This window comes from Melanerpes formicivorus, unplaced genomic scaffold, assembly GCF_026170545.1.
Source record: "Melanerpes formicivorus ecotype bairdi unplaced genomic scaffold, bMelFor1.0.p_v2 SCAF_54, whole genome shotgun sequence".
Lineage (NCBI taxonomy): Eukaryota > Metazoa > Chordata > Aves > Piciformes > Picidae > Melanerpes > Melanerpes formicivorus.
In genome coordinates, this window is record NW_027142406.1 from 2,697,044 (window position 1) to 2,713,797 (window position 16,754).

The 16,754-nt window shown below is 40.7% G+C and overlaps 1 protein-coding gene across 1 annotated transcript in view; it reads right to left on the bottom strand.

Moving 5' to 3' along the window:
- LRRIQ1 (leucine rich repeats and IQ motif containing 1) overlaps nucleotides 1-16,754 on the bottom strand; it is a 132,602-nt gene that overhangs the window by 8,039 nt on the left and 107,809 nt on the right. The window contains exons 22-24 of the mRNA XM_068160872.1: nucleotides 11,274-11,406; nucleotides 8,322-8,382; nucleotides 1,970-2,090 (exon numbers count right to left, since the gene is read on the bottom strand). Coding sequence (XP_068016973.1) covers nucleotides 1,970-2,090; nucleotides 8,322-8,382; nucleotides 11,274-11,406 — 315 coding nt within the window. The remainder of the gene's footprint in view (nucleotides 1-1,969; nucleotides 2,091-8,321; nucleotides 8,383-11,273; nucleotides 11,407-16,754) is intronic.

Genomic DNA, 16,754 nt, shown 5'->3' on the forward strand with positions numbered 1-16,754 from the left:
GTGTAACTCTGCTGTAGGAGATGTGTATTTCATGAAAATATATATTGCCAGACACTGCAAACTGTCTCTCTGTTTCACATGACTCCACCAGTTGATGGTCCTTTCCCGCTCCTTTCCTAGTCTCTTTGAAGGTATAATACAGAGACACTTCTTTCTTTACCGTTCCCAAGCTCCTAACAAAGGCAAGTTGTACATGCCTAACTTCATTGAGATTGCTTATTCTTATTCATTTTTCTGGTGTAGGTTGCAACCTAGTCAGCAGAAACACATTAATGTGGATGCAATGTAGACTATCTAATTCAATTATTCATTATATATGCATACATTCAATTCTGAAGATCAGAATGGAATGATAATTTTGCCATCAGTAGCTCATACTTGGCTCACCTAAATTCAGGATTTTAGGAGTTTGGAATCTCATCTAACTTAAGTGTCAGGACTTCATCACTAGCCAATGGAGAGAGACAGGAAAACTCTGGACACAATTCTTTTCTAAGATGGCAGTCAGAGAGAAAAAAACACACATTTGTTTTCTCTATGGATGCAACTAACTTAAGACTAGGACTTAGAATTGTAAATCAAGTGAATCAGTGAAGAATAAATTGTACTCACTGTTTTATTTTTCTGCCTGGGGTGGACTAACAGAATGCAAGTGAGTCTTTATTTTGTACTATTTACCAAGGATGTCAGAAAAAAAGAGATATGAAATATTTTTACTTGTTCGCCGTGAATTCGCATTTGCTTCCCTTTAGCAGTGAGAAGCCAGCGTATATGAAAACAATAGCCTCCCCCCCTCCCCCCAATCCAGCAATGACATCTAAGCCATGAAACAGCCTGATTCCTATTTGGCATGCAGAGCTTCAGGAAATGTCACAAATTAAACACTTGGAGGAATTTCAATAATTGTGCCCAAGTTATTTAATACTGCTTATATTTGCTGGAAGATGCATTTTTGGGGGGGATGTTGAAGCTTTATTTCTTTGGCAAAGTCACTGCACACAAATGACAATGCATGGTGTGGCGTATTAGCAGTAATAGATGAACATTTTCTCCACTTACACTACACAGAAATTATCAGAAATTAGCATTTTTGGGGGGGGACTTGGAGATTTATTTCTTTGGCAAAGTCACTGCACACAAATGACAATGCATGGTGTGGCATATTAGCAGTAATAAATATTTTCTTCACTTACACTACACAGAATTTAACAGAAATTAACATTTTTGGGGGGTGGGGTGGGGTTGGAGCTTTATTTCTTTGGCAAAGGCATTGCACACAAATGACAATGCATGGTGTGGTATATTAGCAGTAATAGATGAACGTTTTCTTCACTGACACTACACAGAAATTAACATGACTTAAAATGCATTTTATGACTTAAAAATACAATTATTATTTTTCCCACCCCCTGTCTACAGATTCTTTTATTCATCTGTAGGGTATCAGCGTGGTAAAAACCCTAAGGCTTTGAAAAACCTCCACTGAGCTACAGACTAGGTTCAGCGGGATGGATATGCTACAGCAGCGTTGGTAAACAACATGACAGAAATCTGTGGCTTGATTAGGATCTGCGCTGTGGTATTCAGTTAACAAACCACGCATTTTTCAATCCCTCTTTGGATAAAGAAAAGGAAGAAAAAAAGAAAAGGGAAAAAAAAAAAGGAAGGAAGGCATTATAAAGAAAAACCCCCACCCTGTTTCATAATTTAGAGCAAACGAAATCTTCTAAGAACTAGATCTGCAGAAGACCTAGCCTATATCACAGGGAACATGACTTGGAAAGCCCACTGACATTAATGGCAGCGTTTTCAGACAGAGCTGTAGAAAAACATGGGAAAAGGTCTTACATCAGAGAGCAACCAGAAGATAAGCCTCGCGTTTTATTAGGGATTCCAAGCGTGCTCAGTTCCACTTAGCATTTCTCAAAACGACCTTTTACATTGATTATTGAATAAAAACATCACTTACTTGAAGACCTCGCTGAGTGTCTGTGTGGCTGCTTATTTTTTTCTCTGTTCTCAGTCAAAGCACTTCCACTGGCCATGGAAACAAGGTCTAAATCCGTGTCTTCTCTGCTTACAGGGCTTGCCTGGAAGCAGCGGGAGAGAATGTACACAATCATGAAACAAAATATAACATTTTCTGAATGCAGCTCACATTACCCCAAATAAACAAACAGGATCTGTCAAACAACCTTCTTCAAAATGATACCACAATCCTTTATTGTTGCCTAGGCTGAACAAATGTACTATGTCAAAGCATTTTCGTAAATAAGAGCCGATCTCAAAATTGTGGTTTGCGATCTGAGTCAGTGCAACAACAAAAGAAAACATTTTAGTACAGTAATTTTGAAGAAAATCAATCTTGCAGATGCCTGATGAAACCTTAAACAGCTTAAGATCATTTACTGACCAGTCTATAATTTCAGTTATAGTTGAATGTCACAGATGTCGTCTTGGATTATTTTCTGCAATATTTATGTTTTATCCAGGACACGTATCAGTTCAATCAGGCCAGGACCTAGCAAGTAACTTAATCTTGTAGGGTTGGTTTTTTTTTTGCTAATTAAACTTAACCGTCAGACAGCATTTTAATTATACTTTGGGCAGGAGTATTATATGAATGGTAACATCCCGTGTTGGTACATTTGGGCATGTTCCTGGCACACATAAATATTGAGAGAACAGAAATGGAGATTATGGCTGCATTTTAGCAGCGGGTCCTTGCCTTGAAAGCACGTAGGGCAAAGGTTAAAAATATCGACCTAGAAGATAGCACACACCATAAAGGGCAGATTGTTAGTTCTGCAGAAATGGCTTTGCATTCACTCAACAAGAAGCCCCTCTCCTCGAAATGAAAAGCTATTCAACACCAAAAGCAGCCCTCTCGCTGACTAGATACTAAGGGGCACTAACAACGACAGAGAAAAATTAAGACTCCGCTCAAGAGCGATCTACAAAATCCCCGGTGTAGCGTCAGTCAACTTGAAGGACTGTAACACAAAGACATCTAGTCTCTGGACCTTCAGAAGTGGAAACCAGAAGGAAGATTAAGTCCTTCCTCTCTCTGGGCTGAGAAGCCCCCAATTCTTTCAGAAGCTAAGTATCTGAGCAGAGACCATTCCTCAGGAAAACCAGCGCACACCGAAAAAGGAAAGCACGTTAGCAGGAAGGGCATGAAACTTTTGCATAATTTAGCAGCTTGGACTGCTCACTCAGGAATAGAGAGACTGGGTCTCAACTCCTTCCTCTGGGGGTTGAAGCCTGCAGCTCCCTTTTGCTCAGGAAAATGCCGTGACTATAAAGTTGTAGGCTACTCTGGAGGAGACGATCTCCAGACTTCCTGTTCAAACCAGCTCACTGTACCAAGAGCCGCATTGCACCAACGCAGACAGGCTTTGTAGTCCACTCTAACTTAGAGAATTCATGTGAAATGGAGACCTGTTTCATTTCCCTGTCTTTACCCAGTCACTGTTTAATGTAAAAATTCATTAAAAAATTCATGCATTTCCCAATCAACAGCCTGAAAGATACAGAGAATTTTAGGCTCTTCCTTCAGTGCTTGCCTGCCCTTTGTGTTAGCACAAAAACAGTTTATCCCTTGTCTTCTGATTCTTGACTTTCATACGCTTAATGACCATGACTTTAAAGATTTCCTTTGCATAGGTGGCAGGCTGTAATATTGCTGTTAGCATCAACATTTGATTTTTCTCTTCCCCAGCAGTGTCAAGAAACTTTGAAAAGAGCAACAGTTTTCCCCTGCCAACTCTTAATATTTACAGTCATTTTAAGTTTGTGAGAGCTCTGTATGCCCAAAACCTTTAAATAGAATGCTTTTAAGCCCTCCCTTAGTAGAAATAAGGCAATCATTGTGATGCTAAGAGAGATTCAGACCAAAGGGATTGATTATTCTTGCTTTCATCTAACCTATTTCAAGACTTAGCAGAAGTTTCCTAATGTCCCCAATTCCCAAGACCCAGGAGGCAACAGTATTTTAAACAATTAAACTTTCATTATCCAAATCCTATCATCACAAAACTCAAGGCCTCATCTTTTTGTGGTCAACAGTATTCAATGTTAAATGCTGGATTTTAATAGGGCTGCCTGGGTCTCTGATGTAAACTATTAGCTATTTTCTTTCAAATAAAGATAAGAGTTTGCACCCAATTAGAGTCAGTGTAATATTTAAGGTTGTATTAATCACTGGAGCAAACTTAATTTCAGGTTTGCAAGGAACCTGACTGAAAGTCTTCTGAAGCTAATTAAAACCTTCCCTTTCACATTTATAGCTTAGAGCCAAAAATTTGGAAGAAATTTACCACACTGGTACACTTCTTCATAGCATGCAGTACTAGACTTTGATCTGCAGTAATCACCCCATTGAAGTCTTCAGACTTTTGGCCATTAGTTTCAGTACTAAAAAGCTGTTTTGTTTTTTTCTTTCCCAATTAATCAGAAATTAATCTCAATCAGGAGGAACTTTTGCCTTGACTACAGCCCTGCTCTGCATCTCAATCTTTTGCCTGACCTTATGTTAAATTATCAAGATATTCTGAGGTACAAAACACTTTAAAATTAAAGTTATATCACAGAATCACAGAATCACCAAGGTTGGAAGAAACCTCAAATATCATCAAGTCCAACCTGTCACCCAACACCTCATGACTAAACCATGGCTTCAAGTGCCACGTCCAATCCCCTCTTGAAGACCTTCAGGGATGGTGAATCCATCATCTCCCCGGGCTGCACATTCCAATGGCTAACAACTCTCTCAGTGAAAAACTTTCTCCTCATGATTAATTGTGAAGCAGTTTACCGTGTAGGTAAATAAAAATAGACATGAATAGGAGTCAGAAAGGCTATCCTAATTGTCATTCAGCAAAATCATCACAGAATCACAGAATTTCAGGGGCAGGAAGGGACTCTGAAATATCACCCAGTCCAACCCCCCTGCCAGAGCAGGAGCACCTACACCAGATCGCACAGGAATGCATCCAGGTGAGTTTGGAACATCTCGAGAGAGGAAGACTCCACAACCTCCCTGGGCAGCCTGTTCCAGTGCTCTATCACCCTCACAGTGCAAAAAGTTTTCCTCATATTTATATGAAACTCCTAATGCCTCAGCTTCCACCTATTGCCCCTTGTGCTGTCATTGGGCACCACCCAGCAGAGCCTGGCTCCATCCTCTCGGGACTCACTCTTTACATATTTATAAACATTGATGAGGCCACACATTATATTAATTTCAAGTGCCCAGTCAAAATTGTGAGGCAGGATATCTTCCTACCTAAGAACTTAAGCAGTAGCAGTAAGCAAAATCATCATCAAAATGCTCAAGATAAGCATAATAAGGTCTTAGATTTACCACAGCTTACTACATGGGCTTTATTCCCTCTGAAGGGACGTTGTAGCCAGGTAGGGGTTGGTCTCTTCTCCCAGGCAACCAGCACCAGAACAAGAGGACACAGTCTCAAGCTGTGCCAGAGGAGGTTTAGGCTGGATGTTAGGAAGAAGTTCTTCCCAGCAAGAGAGATTGGCCATTGGAATGTGCTGCCCAGGGAGGTGGTGGAGTCACCATCCCTGGAGGTGTTTAGGAAGAGACTGGATGGGGTGCTTGGTGCCATGGTTCAGTTGATTAGATGGTGTTGGGTGATAGGTTGGACTTGATGATCTCAAAGGTCTTTTCCAATCGGGTCAATTCAATTAAATTCAATTAAAATTCAATTAAAATTCAATTCAATTCAATTCAATTCAATTCAATTCTATTCTATTCTATTCTATTCTATTCTATGGCTTTACTGTTAGGATGCAATAATTGAAATACTGAAATTTTAAGCCTTTCCTTAGTAGAAATAAGGCAATCATTGTGATGCTAAGAGAGATTCAAACCAATGAGGTTGATTATTCTTGCTTTCATCTGACCTGTTTCAATACACAGCAGAAGTTTCCTAATGTCCCCAATTCCCAAGACCCAGGAGGCAACAGTACTTTAAGTAATTAAACTTTCATTATCCAAATCCTATCATCACGAAACTCGAGGCTTCATCTTCTTGTGGTCAACAGTATTCAATGTTATATGCTGGGGTTTAGTAGGGCTGCCTGGGTCTCTGATGTAAAATATTTCTTATTTTCTTTCAAGTAAAGACAAGAGTTTGCACCCAATTAGAGTCAGTGTGATACTGTTTTGTATCCATGAAGAATGTCTTAAATTCCTGGAATGTGCATAAAGATCAATTAGAAACCTCCTACTACACACCAGGAAATGATGAATGAGCACATGAAATATGAATAAATGACTGGAAATGCCCAGGAATGCTTTCCTCTTATAATTATATACATATATATATATATATACACACACATATATACATATATACACATATACACATATATATTTAAATTCTATCTTTTCCTCTGTCTTTCAGTTTGCAAGAACTTTTCTTGTTTTTTTGATGATTGCAGCTATAGGTTAACTTCATTTTTTTGTCATGATTTCATAGCTTCTCCCTGGGTTACTCTGCAAAAGCATTAGGAGTGAGTTCACGTTTCAAGCTTTAAAAGTTAAGAGAACTCACATAAATTTTAAACCTGTAATTCCCTAACTGTCTCTGTGTACAGAACATATCATTATTTCATTGCCTGCAAAGTTCTGCTGTCTGTATTAGAGATAGGTTTTATTCCTTCTTCTATTTTTTGGCCTTCTATTACATTTTTTCTCTGCATTTCATTCATGTGGAACAGCTATGTAATTATGTGGCACAGGCTGTGACAATCCCATAACACTGCCAGTTATGTGGGCACACCACATAATATCGTTGTGGGATTGCAGCAGCATTTTGTGGACAGAACTGCCTACTGTAAATAAGATACAATCTACCTAGGTGCACATATGCTTACTGATAATTACCACATGTGTGATTTAGAGAACACTATCAGATTATTATCTGCTCAGCTTAGAAAAATTACTGGTTCAAACTTTATCTAACTATCAGTGTTGCTGCAATCAAAACCCATCACAACTGTTCACAGAATCACAGAATGGTCTGAGTTGGAAGGGACCTTCAAAAGTCATCAAGTCCTGCAGTGAGCAGGGACATCCTCAACTATCAGAAACCTTCAGGTTGGAAGAGACCCTCAGGGTCACCAAGTGATTAGTTGGACTTGATGATCTTGGAGGTCTCTTCCAACCTGGTTGATTCTGTGATTCTGTGATTTGTACATGACACCTTGAGTACTGTTTCCAGTTCTGGGCCCCTCAGTTTAGGAAAGATGCTCAGTTGCTGGAAGGTGTCCAGAGAAGGGCAACAAAGCTGGGGAGGGGTTTGGAGCACAGCCCTGTGAGGAGAGCCTGAGTGAGCTGGGGTTGCTTATCCTGGAGAGGAGGAGGCTCAGGGGAGACCTTCTTGCTGTCTACAACTACCTGAGGGGATGTTGTAGCCAGGTGGGGGTTGGTCTCTTCTCCCAGGCAACCAGCACCGGAGCAAGAGGACACAGTCTCAAGTTGTGCCAGAGGAGGTTTAGGCTATATGTTGAGAAGTTGTTCTTCATAGAAAGAGAGACTGCCCATTGGAATGTGCTGCCTGGGAAGGTGGTGGAGTCATCATCCCTGGAGGTGTTTAGGAAGAGACTGGATGGGGCGCTTGGTGCCATGGTTTAGTTGATTGGATGGTGTTGGGTGATAGGTTAGACTGGATGATCTTGAAGGTCTTTTCCTGGTCTGGTCTATTCTAATTCTATTCTATTTCTATTATTTCTATTTCTATTTCTATTTCTATTTCTATTTCTATTTCTATTTCTATTTCTATTTCTATTATTCCTATTCTATTCTATTCTATTCTATTCTATTCTATTCTATTCTATTCTATTCTATTCTATTCTATTCTATTCTATTCTATTCTATTCTATTCTATAACATTTAGACTTGTCTGATTGAAAAGCAGACAGGTTTTAAGTCAATAATGCAAGTGGTGCAGAACTGTATGAAATCTTCTTTTAAACACTTTTATTTTTTCAAAAGTTTGATTTGCAATCTTCAAAAGCACACAGCAGCATTTGATGTCTTAAAAACCCAAACCAGTGTCAGATTCTGACATTGGAAACCTATACACACACACGTGGGTTCTTGTGTTCAAACGTTTCCTTCTGATCTCCATCAATGACTGCCAAATAGAGACAGCATTAAAGAATTTTAATTGCTCAAAAAGAAATAATAATAATTAAAAAAAATATCTCCTGGTTGTTTTTACACCAAATATGCATTTGAAAACACCATCAAGGCATAGCTGAATCCTGCAAAATCCCACAAGGAAACAAGTTCTTACCACAAGTTGTACTTGTCTACTGTCACGTATCGCAGGATCTAACTCAGGCAAAAAACGACTGCTGGGAATAAACAAAACAAAATAAAACAAAAGAGGACAGAGACTTATGGACTGGGCTTGCTAAAATACCTGCACAGCATCTTTTCACTGAAATACTTCTGCTCAAGTAGAAATGATACTATTTAATATAATTTCATAGTTAAGAAGTGACAGAGTAATCAACATTAACTGATAAAGCATAAGAGTAATTAATATTAATTTTTTTGTGCTTAAAGAAATCATTAACAAGTAATCATAGAATAATTGTCAGGGTTGGAAGGGACTTCAGGGATCATCTAGTTCCAACCCTCCTGCCATGAGTAGGAACACCTCATACTAGATCAGGTTGCTCAGACCTATATCCAGCCGGTCCTTGTCAGGTGTTAAGGCCATGCGGCAACTGGGCACATGGCATTAGAAACTTCGAGGGACAGGGCTTCCACCATGTCCCTGGACAACCTGTTCCAGCGTCCTACCACCCCCATGGTGAAGAACTTTTTCATAATATCCAATCTCAATCTACCCACTTCTAGTTTTGCTCCATTCCTCCTAGTCCTATAACTACCTGACATCCTAAAAGTCCCTCCCCACTTGTTTATTCCAATGACAGAATACTAATCAAAACTAGAAGTGTCAACAAATGCATCCATACATGGATTTTTGCACGTAGTGACATAAAGGATAGCTAAATCAGTTGTCAGATTATTTGGGACTAAAATTGCTTTCAGTTACATAAATCTATCAGCTGTTCTAAAAAGGGGTACCAGTGATGTTCAAATGCAGACCAGTGGGACTTTTGCCACATTAAAAAATGGGATCATAACTGCAAACAGTTTCAGGACAAACACTAGTGCATAACACACATCCAGAATTAACATCACAACATGACAGAAAAAACCCTATTTTGCAAGTTTCTTGGCAACAAAGCTGGGGAGGGGTCTGAGCACAGCCCTGTGAGAGAGAGGCTGAGGGAGCTGGGGTTGCTTAGCCTGGAGAAGAGGAGGCTCAGGGGCGGCCTTCTTGCTCTCTACAACTACCTGAAGGGAGGTTGTAGCCAGGTGAGGGATGGTCACTTTTCCCAGACAACCAGCACTAGAACAAGAGGACACAGCCTCAAGCTGTGCCAGAGGAGGTTTAGGCTGGATGTTACAAAGAAGTTCTTCCCAGAAAGAGAGGCTGGCCATTGGAATCTGCTGGCCAGGGAGGTGGTGGAGTCACCGTCACTGGAGGTGCTTAGGAAGAGACTGGATGGGGCACTTGGTGCCATGGTTTAGTTGATTAGATGGTGTTGGGTGATAGGTTGGACTTGATCTTTCCAGCCTGGTCTTCTCTACTCTACTCTACTCTGCTCTACTCTACTCTACTCTACTCTATTCTATTCTAATTTCCATACGAAACATAACAATATGCAGTCCATTTCATTTAGTATTTTATAAATAAATATTTAAAGCTAAAATGCCTACATTAAATTCATTGCTTGCCTACTGACACTTTGTTTGGTTTTATTAGAGATGCTTGGCATTGTGTCTAGTAATGACTTCATTAAGATACCAATGGCTTATATTGAATTTATGACCAAAAAATATACTTACTGTATCCTCATGTTAGTTTAGGAAATGAGATTAACCTTTTTTTCTTCAATGTATGGAAATTTTACCTGGTTAATACCCAGCATTAAATATAGAAGGAGCATGTTTACAACATTTTACTAAAGCATGCCATGGAGATCTGAAAGCTTGGTTTATGTTTTGAAAACAAAATATAAATACACACTATCTTGTTAAACTGAGGGGGGTTTTGCTTTCTTAATCAAATTTAACAGTATAGATAATGTTGCAGCTGATCTAATTACATAAAACCATAATATATACCAATAAAGTTATAAAATATATGATGAGTGAGCACTTTGATACTTTTCCTCCCAGACTCTACAACAGGGTGTTGCTAGCACTGAGCTGTGTAGATTCTGAACTGTTTATCATGTCATTATCACTGTGGAAGAAGCATCAGTACAATCACTACAAACCCAATTGTAAAGGGTAGAACAGAATAGCATAGCATAGCATAGCATAGCATAGAATTGAATTAACCAGGTTGGAAAAGACCATCGAGATCATCGAGTCCAACCTATCACCCAACACCATCTCATCAACTAAACCATGGCACCAAGCACCCCATCCAGTCTCTTCCTAAACACCTCCAGGGATGGTGACTCCACCACCTCCCTGGGCAGCACATTCCAATGGCCAATCTCTCTTGCTGGGAAGAATTTCTTCCTAACATCCAGCCTAAACCTCCCCTGGCACAGCTTGAGACTGTGTCCTCTTGTTCTGGTGCTGGTTGTCTGGGAAAAGTGACCATCCCTCACCTGGCTACAACCTCCCTTCAGGGAGTTGTAGAGAGCAAGAAGGTCTCCCCTGAGCCTCCTCTTCTCCAGGCTAAGCAACCCCAGCTCCCTCAGCCTCTCCTCACAGGGCTGTGCTCAGACCGCTCCCCAGCTTTGTTGCCAAGAAATTTGCAAAATAGTTTTTTTTCTGTCATGTGGTGATGTTAATTCTGGATGTGTGTTATGCACTAGTGTTTGTCCTGAAACTGTTTGCAGTTATAATCCCATTTTTTAATCTCTCTTTCTGTGAAGAATTTCTTCCTAACATCCAGCCTAAACCTCCCCTGGCACAGCTTGAGACTGTGTCCTCTTATCCTGGTGCTGGTTGCCTGGTACTGTGGTTGGGGACCTGGAAATACGGTGTACTGTCTGCTAGCTACAAAGCCATGTTTGGTTTAGAACTATTAACCTAGGGGATCATTTTACAAGATAAATTTAAAATAATAATAATAATAATAATAATAATAATAATAATAATAATAATAACAACAATAATAATAAATCTAATTCAAAGGCAATGACCTCACCTCTTCACATCCTTGGAACTGGTTGTTTCATAATCCAGAACCTGCGTATGAAGCCATCGGTATGTAAAGTCATTTCTTCTCTGTAATTTCTCATCTAAAGTAATATCCAGCTGAGAAAATTCTTCTTTTTCACCTGGAGAGAGGGGGAAAAAAGATAATAAAAGATATTCCTCTCATTCACTATTATTTTAGGCCATGTTTATTTTATTTGTATTGTTTTATGACTACCCTAAGTGATCCTGCTTTGGCAAGGGGGTTGGACTCAGTGATCTCTTGAGGTCCCTTTCATGTATGTAGGAGCATACCTCTCCTTTTGCACTTGAACCAGCAAAGGACATAGTTCATCTCCCTGTGTATCATGTTGGTTTTGCCCACTGTGAATTATTTCACTAACAATAACTCTAAAGGGGGTGGTGGGGTAGTGGTGAAGATGTCAGAACTGACTTTGAGATAAATGGTTTCATCATATTTCTTATTTTAAGCCTTAGTTTTTATTAGTGTTTTGGCAACATTATCTAAACTCCCAGGCTGTTCATCAACCTGTTCATCGACCTTTTAACCTTTAAAGAGGCTTGCTACATTATCTGTAGTATTTTTTGCACTTATCACAGAATGGTTTAGGTAGGAAGGGACCTTAGAGATCATCTACTCCAGCCTCCCCACTATGAGCAGGGACACCTCTCAACTAGGCTTGGTTGCTCAAAGCCTCATCCAATCTGGCCTTGAACAGCCCCCAGGGAGGAGGCATCCATGACCTCTCCAGGCAACTTGCTCCAGAGTCTCAGCACCCTCGTACTGAAGAAATTCCTCAGATCCAGTCTAACCGGGCTCTCCCTCAGCTTCAAACCATTCTTACTTGTCCTGTCTCCAGACACCCTCAGGAAAAGACCCTCTGCAGCCTTCCTGCAAGATCCCTTCAGGTACTGGAAGGCAGCTCTAAGGTCCCCTTTGGAGTCTTCTCCAGGCTGAACAAGCCCAGCTCCCTCAGCCTATCCTCATAGCAGAGGTGCTTATCCTTCTGTAAAAACTACAGTTTTGCCTAAGCTGCAAAATGTAGTCCCTCACTTGCATTTTACCTGACCTTGCAGTGAGCTCATTGCTTTCATCTTTTAGCTCCAAGGGAATATTATTAAACTGTCATAGCTTCTTGTTTCATAGTTTGAAACACAAACATCTTTTGGTTGTGCTCTCCATTTGCCTTGGTATAGAGAACCTTTGTTTAAATCAAATCCATTTCTTAGGCTGAATGAGTTCCACTGCCAAACCTATAATCAGTCTATTAAAATTAGGCGAGTTCCAGGCTGAGAATATGAAGTCATACGTTAGGAACAAATTCTTCATAGAAAGAGAGATTGGCCATTGGAATGTGCTGCCCAGGGAGGTGGTGGAGTCACCATCCCTGGAGGTGTTTAGGAAGAGACTGGATGGGGTGCTTGGTGCCATGGTTTAGTTGATGAGATGCTGTTGGGTGATAGGTTGGACTCGATAGCCTTTTCCAACCTGGTTATTGCTGTATTCTGTGTCTTGCTAGTGAGCCACAGACTAGAAGGTTGACAGAACAATTTCTCCTCACCTGATGTAAAGAACTCTCACTTAACTTTCTTAGGAAGACAGAAAATGAAAAGCTTGGATAGGCATACTCCGTAGACCCAAATGAGTTTGTCAGGGATGAACAAAAGACAACCACTCAATCAGTGCAAATTTACAGTATTCATCAGCATCCTTGATTAAAGTGGGAGCCAGTTATTTTCTAAGTTTATGACATTGTCTTCCCCTGTTCCTGGCTCAGGAGTATGGCTTACTGACCATTAGATTTTGGGAATGTATGGGTTCCAAGTCTGTAACTACACCGGCACCCCTACAGCTCTTCAGATGAAGAAGGTCCTGATTTATAATAGGAATAAGAAACACACTGCACAACTTTGTAATTGCAGTCCTGGTGGACTGAGCCTTCTGCTTTTTAGAATGTGCTCTCCAATGAGGAGTAATTTCCCAAGAAATTATCTTTAGTCTTTTTCTTAGCTGTATTTACAGAAAATTCAGTCTAGTATTACCACTAATACCGGGACAATTCATTTTTCCTAAGAAGGAAGAGTTCCTTCCTCATTAAACGGATCAAAATTATTAGAGGAGGATCAGGGGAGGCCTTATTGCTCTCTACAGCTTCCTGAAAGGAGGTTGTAGCCAGGTGGGTGCTCATCTCTTCTCCCAGGCAACCACCAACAGAACAAGAGGACACAGTCTCAAGCTGCACCAGGGGAAGTTTAGGCTCAAGGTGAGGAGAAAGTTCTTCACAGAGAGTTGTTAGCCATTGGAATGTGCTGCCCAGGGAGGTGGTGGAGTCACCATCCCTGGAGGTGTTCAAAAAAGGATTGGATGTGGCACTTGGAGCCATGGTTTTTTTGTCAGGAGGTGTTAGGTATTAGGTAATAGGTTGGACTTGATGATCTCTGAGGTCTTTTTCAACCATATTGATTCTATGATTCTGTGTGATTCATGTATTTACTAAAATGCTTGTAACCTTTTCCTCTATTGAAAAGCATCTCCAGCTAGTGGGTTAAAACCAGTATTAGAGGTTCATGTCTGAGTTTGTGTGTCCATGATGGACAAAACAAGATGCATGTACAATAAGCTATGATAAAATAACCCAAACAAAACAACAACCAACCAACCCAACAAAACCAAAACCCTTCTAACTTGTCAGGTTATTTTCCCAGAATAATTGTGACTAATGTGCTCTTAGTAGCAGTTTGAGTTTTTGATGGAATTATGTTGGAAGCAGAATTGGCTTCATTTTATACATTTATTTATTTACATTTAACTTTCATAGTATCACAGTATCAGTCAGGGTTGGAAGGGACCACAAGGATCAGCTAGTTCCAACCCCCCTGCCACGGGCAGGGACACCCCACACTAGATCAGGCTGGCCAGAGCTTCATCCAGCCTGGTCTTAAACACCTCAGGGATGGCGCCCCAACCACCTCCCTGGACAACCCATTCCAACTTTGAATGTTAATTATAGAAACATTGTTGAGACAAGGTAAAACAGTACACAATAGCTAATTTTTTGTTTGTTTTTTTTTTTTTGGCTGGTTGTTTTTTATGATTTTGGTTTTGTTGTAGTTTTTTAAATTACAATCATATTGGCTATTAAACAACGCGTTCTTGTTCCATATTAGTGCTACTTGTGCTGTTGTTTTTTGTTTCTCAAATAGGCAGACACTGCTCAATAATTTCACAGAATCACAGAAGCATTCAGGATGGAAAAGACTCTCAGGATCACCAAGTACAACCTAAAACAAAGTTCACCCCTAAACCATATCCCCAAGCACCACATCCAAACCACCCTGAAACACAGCCAGGCTGGGTGACTCCACCACCTCCCTGGGCAGCACATTCCAATGCCTGAACACTCTTGCCATGAAAAAATATTTCCTGATGTCCAGTCTAAACCTACCCAGTGGCAGCTTGAGGCCATTCCCTCTTGTTCTATCACCTAGGAGAAGAGACCAGCCTCTCCACAACCTCCTTTCAGGTAGCTGTAGAGAGCCAGGAGGTCTCTCCTCAGCCTCCTCTGTATCGCACTAACCATCCCCAGTTCCTTCAGTTGCTCTTCATCAGATTTATTCTCCAGGCCCTTCCCAGCTTCCTTGCCCTCCTCTGCACTTGCTCTAGCACGAATGGAATGGAATGGAATGGAATGGAATGGAATGGAATGGAATGGAATGGAATGGAATGGAATGGAATGGAATGGAATAGACCAGACCAGGTTGGAAGATACCTTCAAGATCATCACATCCAACCTATCATCCAACCCCACCTAACCAACTAAACCATGCAACCAAGCACCCCATCAAGTCTCCTCCTGAACACCTCCAGTGATGGTGACTCCACCACTTCCTTGGGCAGCCCATTCCAATGGGCAATCACTCTCTCTGTACAGAACTTCTTCCTAACATCCAGCCTAAACTTCCCCTGGTGCTGCTTGAGACTGTGTCCTCTTGTTCTGGTACTGGTTGCCTGGGAGAAGAGACTAAACTCTGCCTGTCTACGACCCCCCTTCAGGTAGTTGTAGAGAGCAATAAGGTCACCCCTGAGCCTCCTCTTCTCCAGGCTAAGCAACCCCAGCTCCCTCAGCCACTCCTCATTAGGCTTGTGTTCCAAACCCCTCACCAACTTTGTTGCCCTTCTCTGGACACGCTCCAGCAAGTCAACCTCCTTCCGAAACAGAGGGGCCCAGAACTGGACACAGTACTCCAGGGGCCGAGAACTGGACACTGTACACTGCCTAACCAGTGCAGTGTACAGGGGCAGAATGACCTCCCTGCTCCTGCTGGCCACACTGTTCCTGATATTTCAGTTAATATTTGGAATATATCTTTATTTTTACTTTTCTTATAGTAACATCTCTCTTTTTGATTCTTACCAACAAATATTAAAATATGAAAGGACAGCACTATCTGTTTTCTAGTCTACTCTTATGAACATCATGTGCTTGAGGATCTGGTGTATCAGTAGCATTTAACACACATTTGCTTGGTGGCTTTCTTAAATTAGAGCTCTGGGTTGTTTCAGGTTTTTTTTTAAACCTGGACCTGATTTTGCAGCAGTACTAACACTCACAAATTCCACTGAAGTTCCCAGGACCAGTAAGCATTCTGCATCTTTGAAATAGATCAGACCTCTAATCTTTAATTGTTAAACCCAGACAACTCATAGAATTTCAAAGGAGAAAGGAACGCATCAAAGGCGGCACAACCCAAATTAATCTCAGAGGTATGTAAAGTATCATACAAGCATTAGATTATCACTTCTAAGCTTCCAATCATTCTGATTTATTCTTTCTTTTCTTTTTTTTTCCCCTTTTTTTAACATATAATGACACACACATTAATAATTTAAGATGGGAATAGTCTTACATTTGGTATTAATACAGTAAAAGAATCGTAGGTGTTGCCAATTAATCATCCACACACACACTATGCACATAGGCCTGATCCAGTGCAGCTTTCAGGGATACCTACTCCTATTTCCCTACAGAATTTGGGCACCTTAAGTAGATGCTTCCTTCCTAAAGGAAGAGAGAATTTGCTCGGATGGGCCTTGGAAGCAGAAACATCCTTGGAGGTGAACATTAAAGAAAAATCACATTTTTCTAGGGCCCTAAATCAATGTGCAAACCTGAACAATGATGCAAGAAAAATGTCATCCACCATCGATCCAATTTGTTTGCTGGGCATAGAATCACAGAATTGTTTCAGCTGGAAAAGACCTCTATGGTCATGGAGTCCAACTGTCATGCTCTGATCTCTGAGGTCTTTTCCAACTTGATTGATTCTTTGATTCTTTGAGGCAGAATGATTCGTGTTCAGTTTGCAGTATGGATGCTGCTTACGTGCTTTAAATCAGACTATCTCTAGACAACCCATTAAGTGAGTTAAAGGAGGGCTAAGAATCTGTGAACTACTTCTGGTGAAGTGT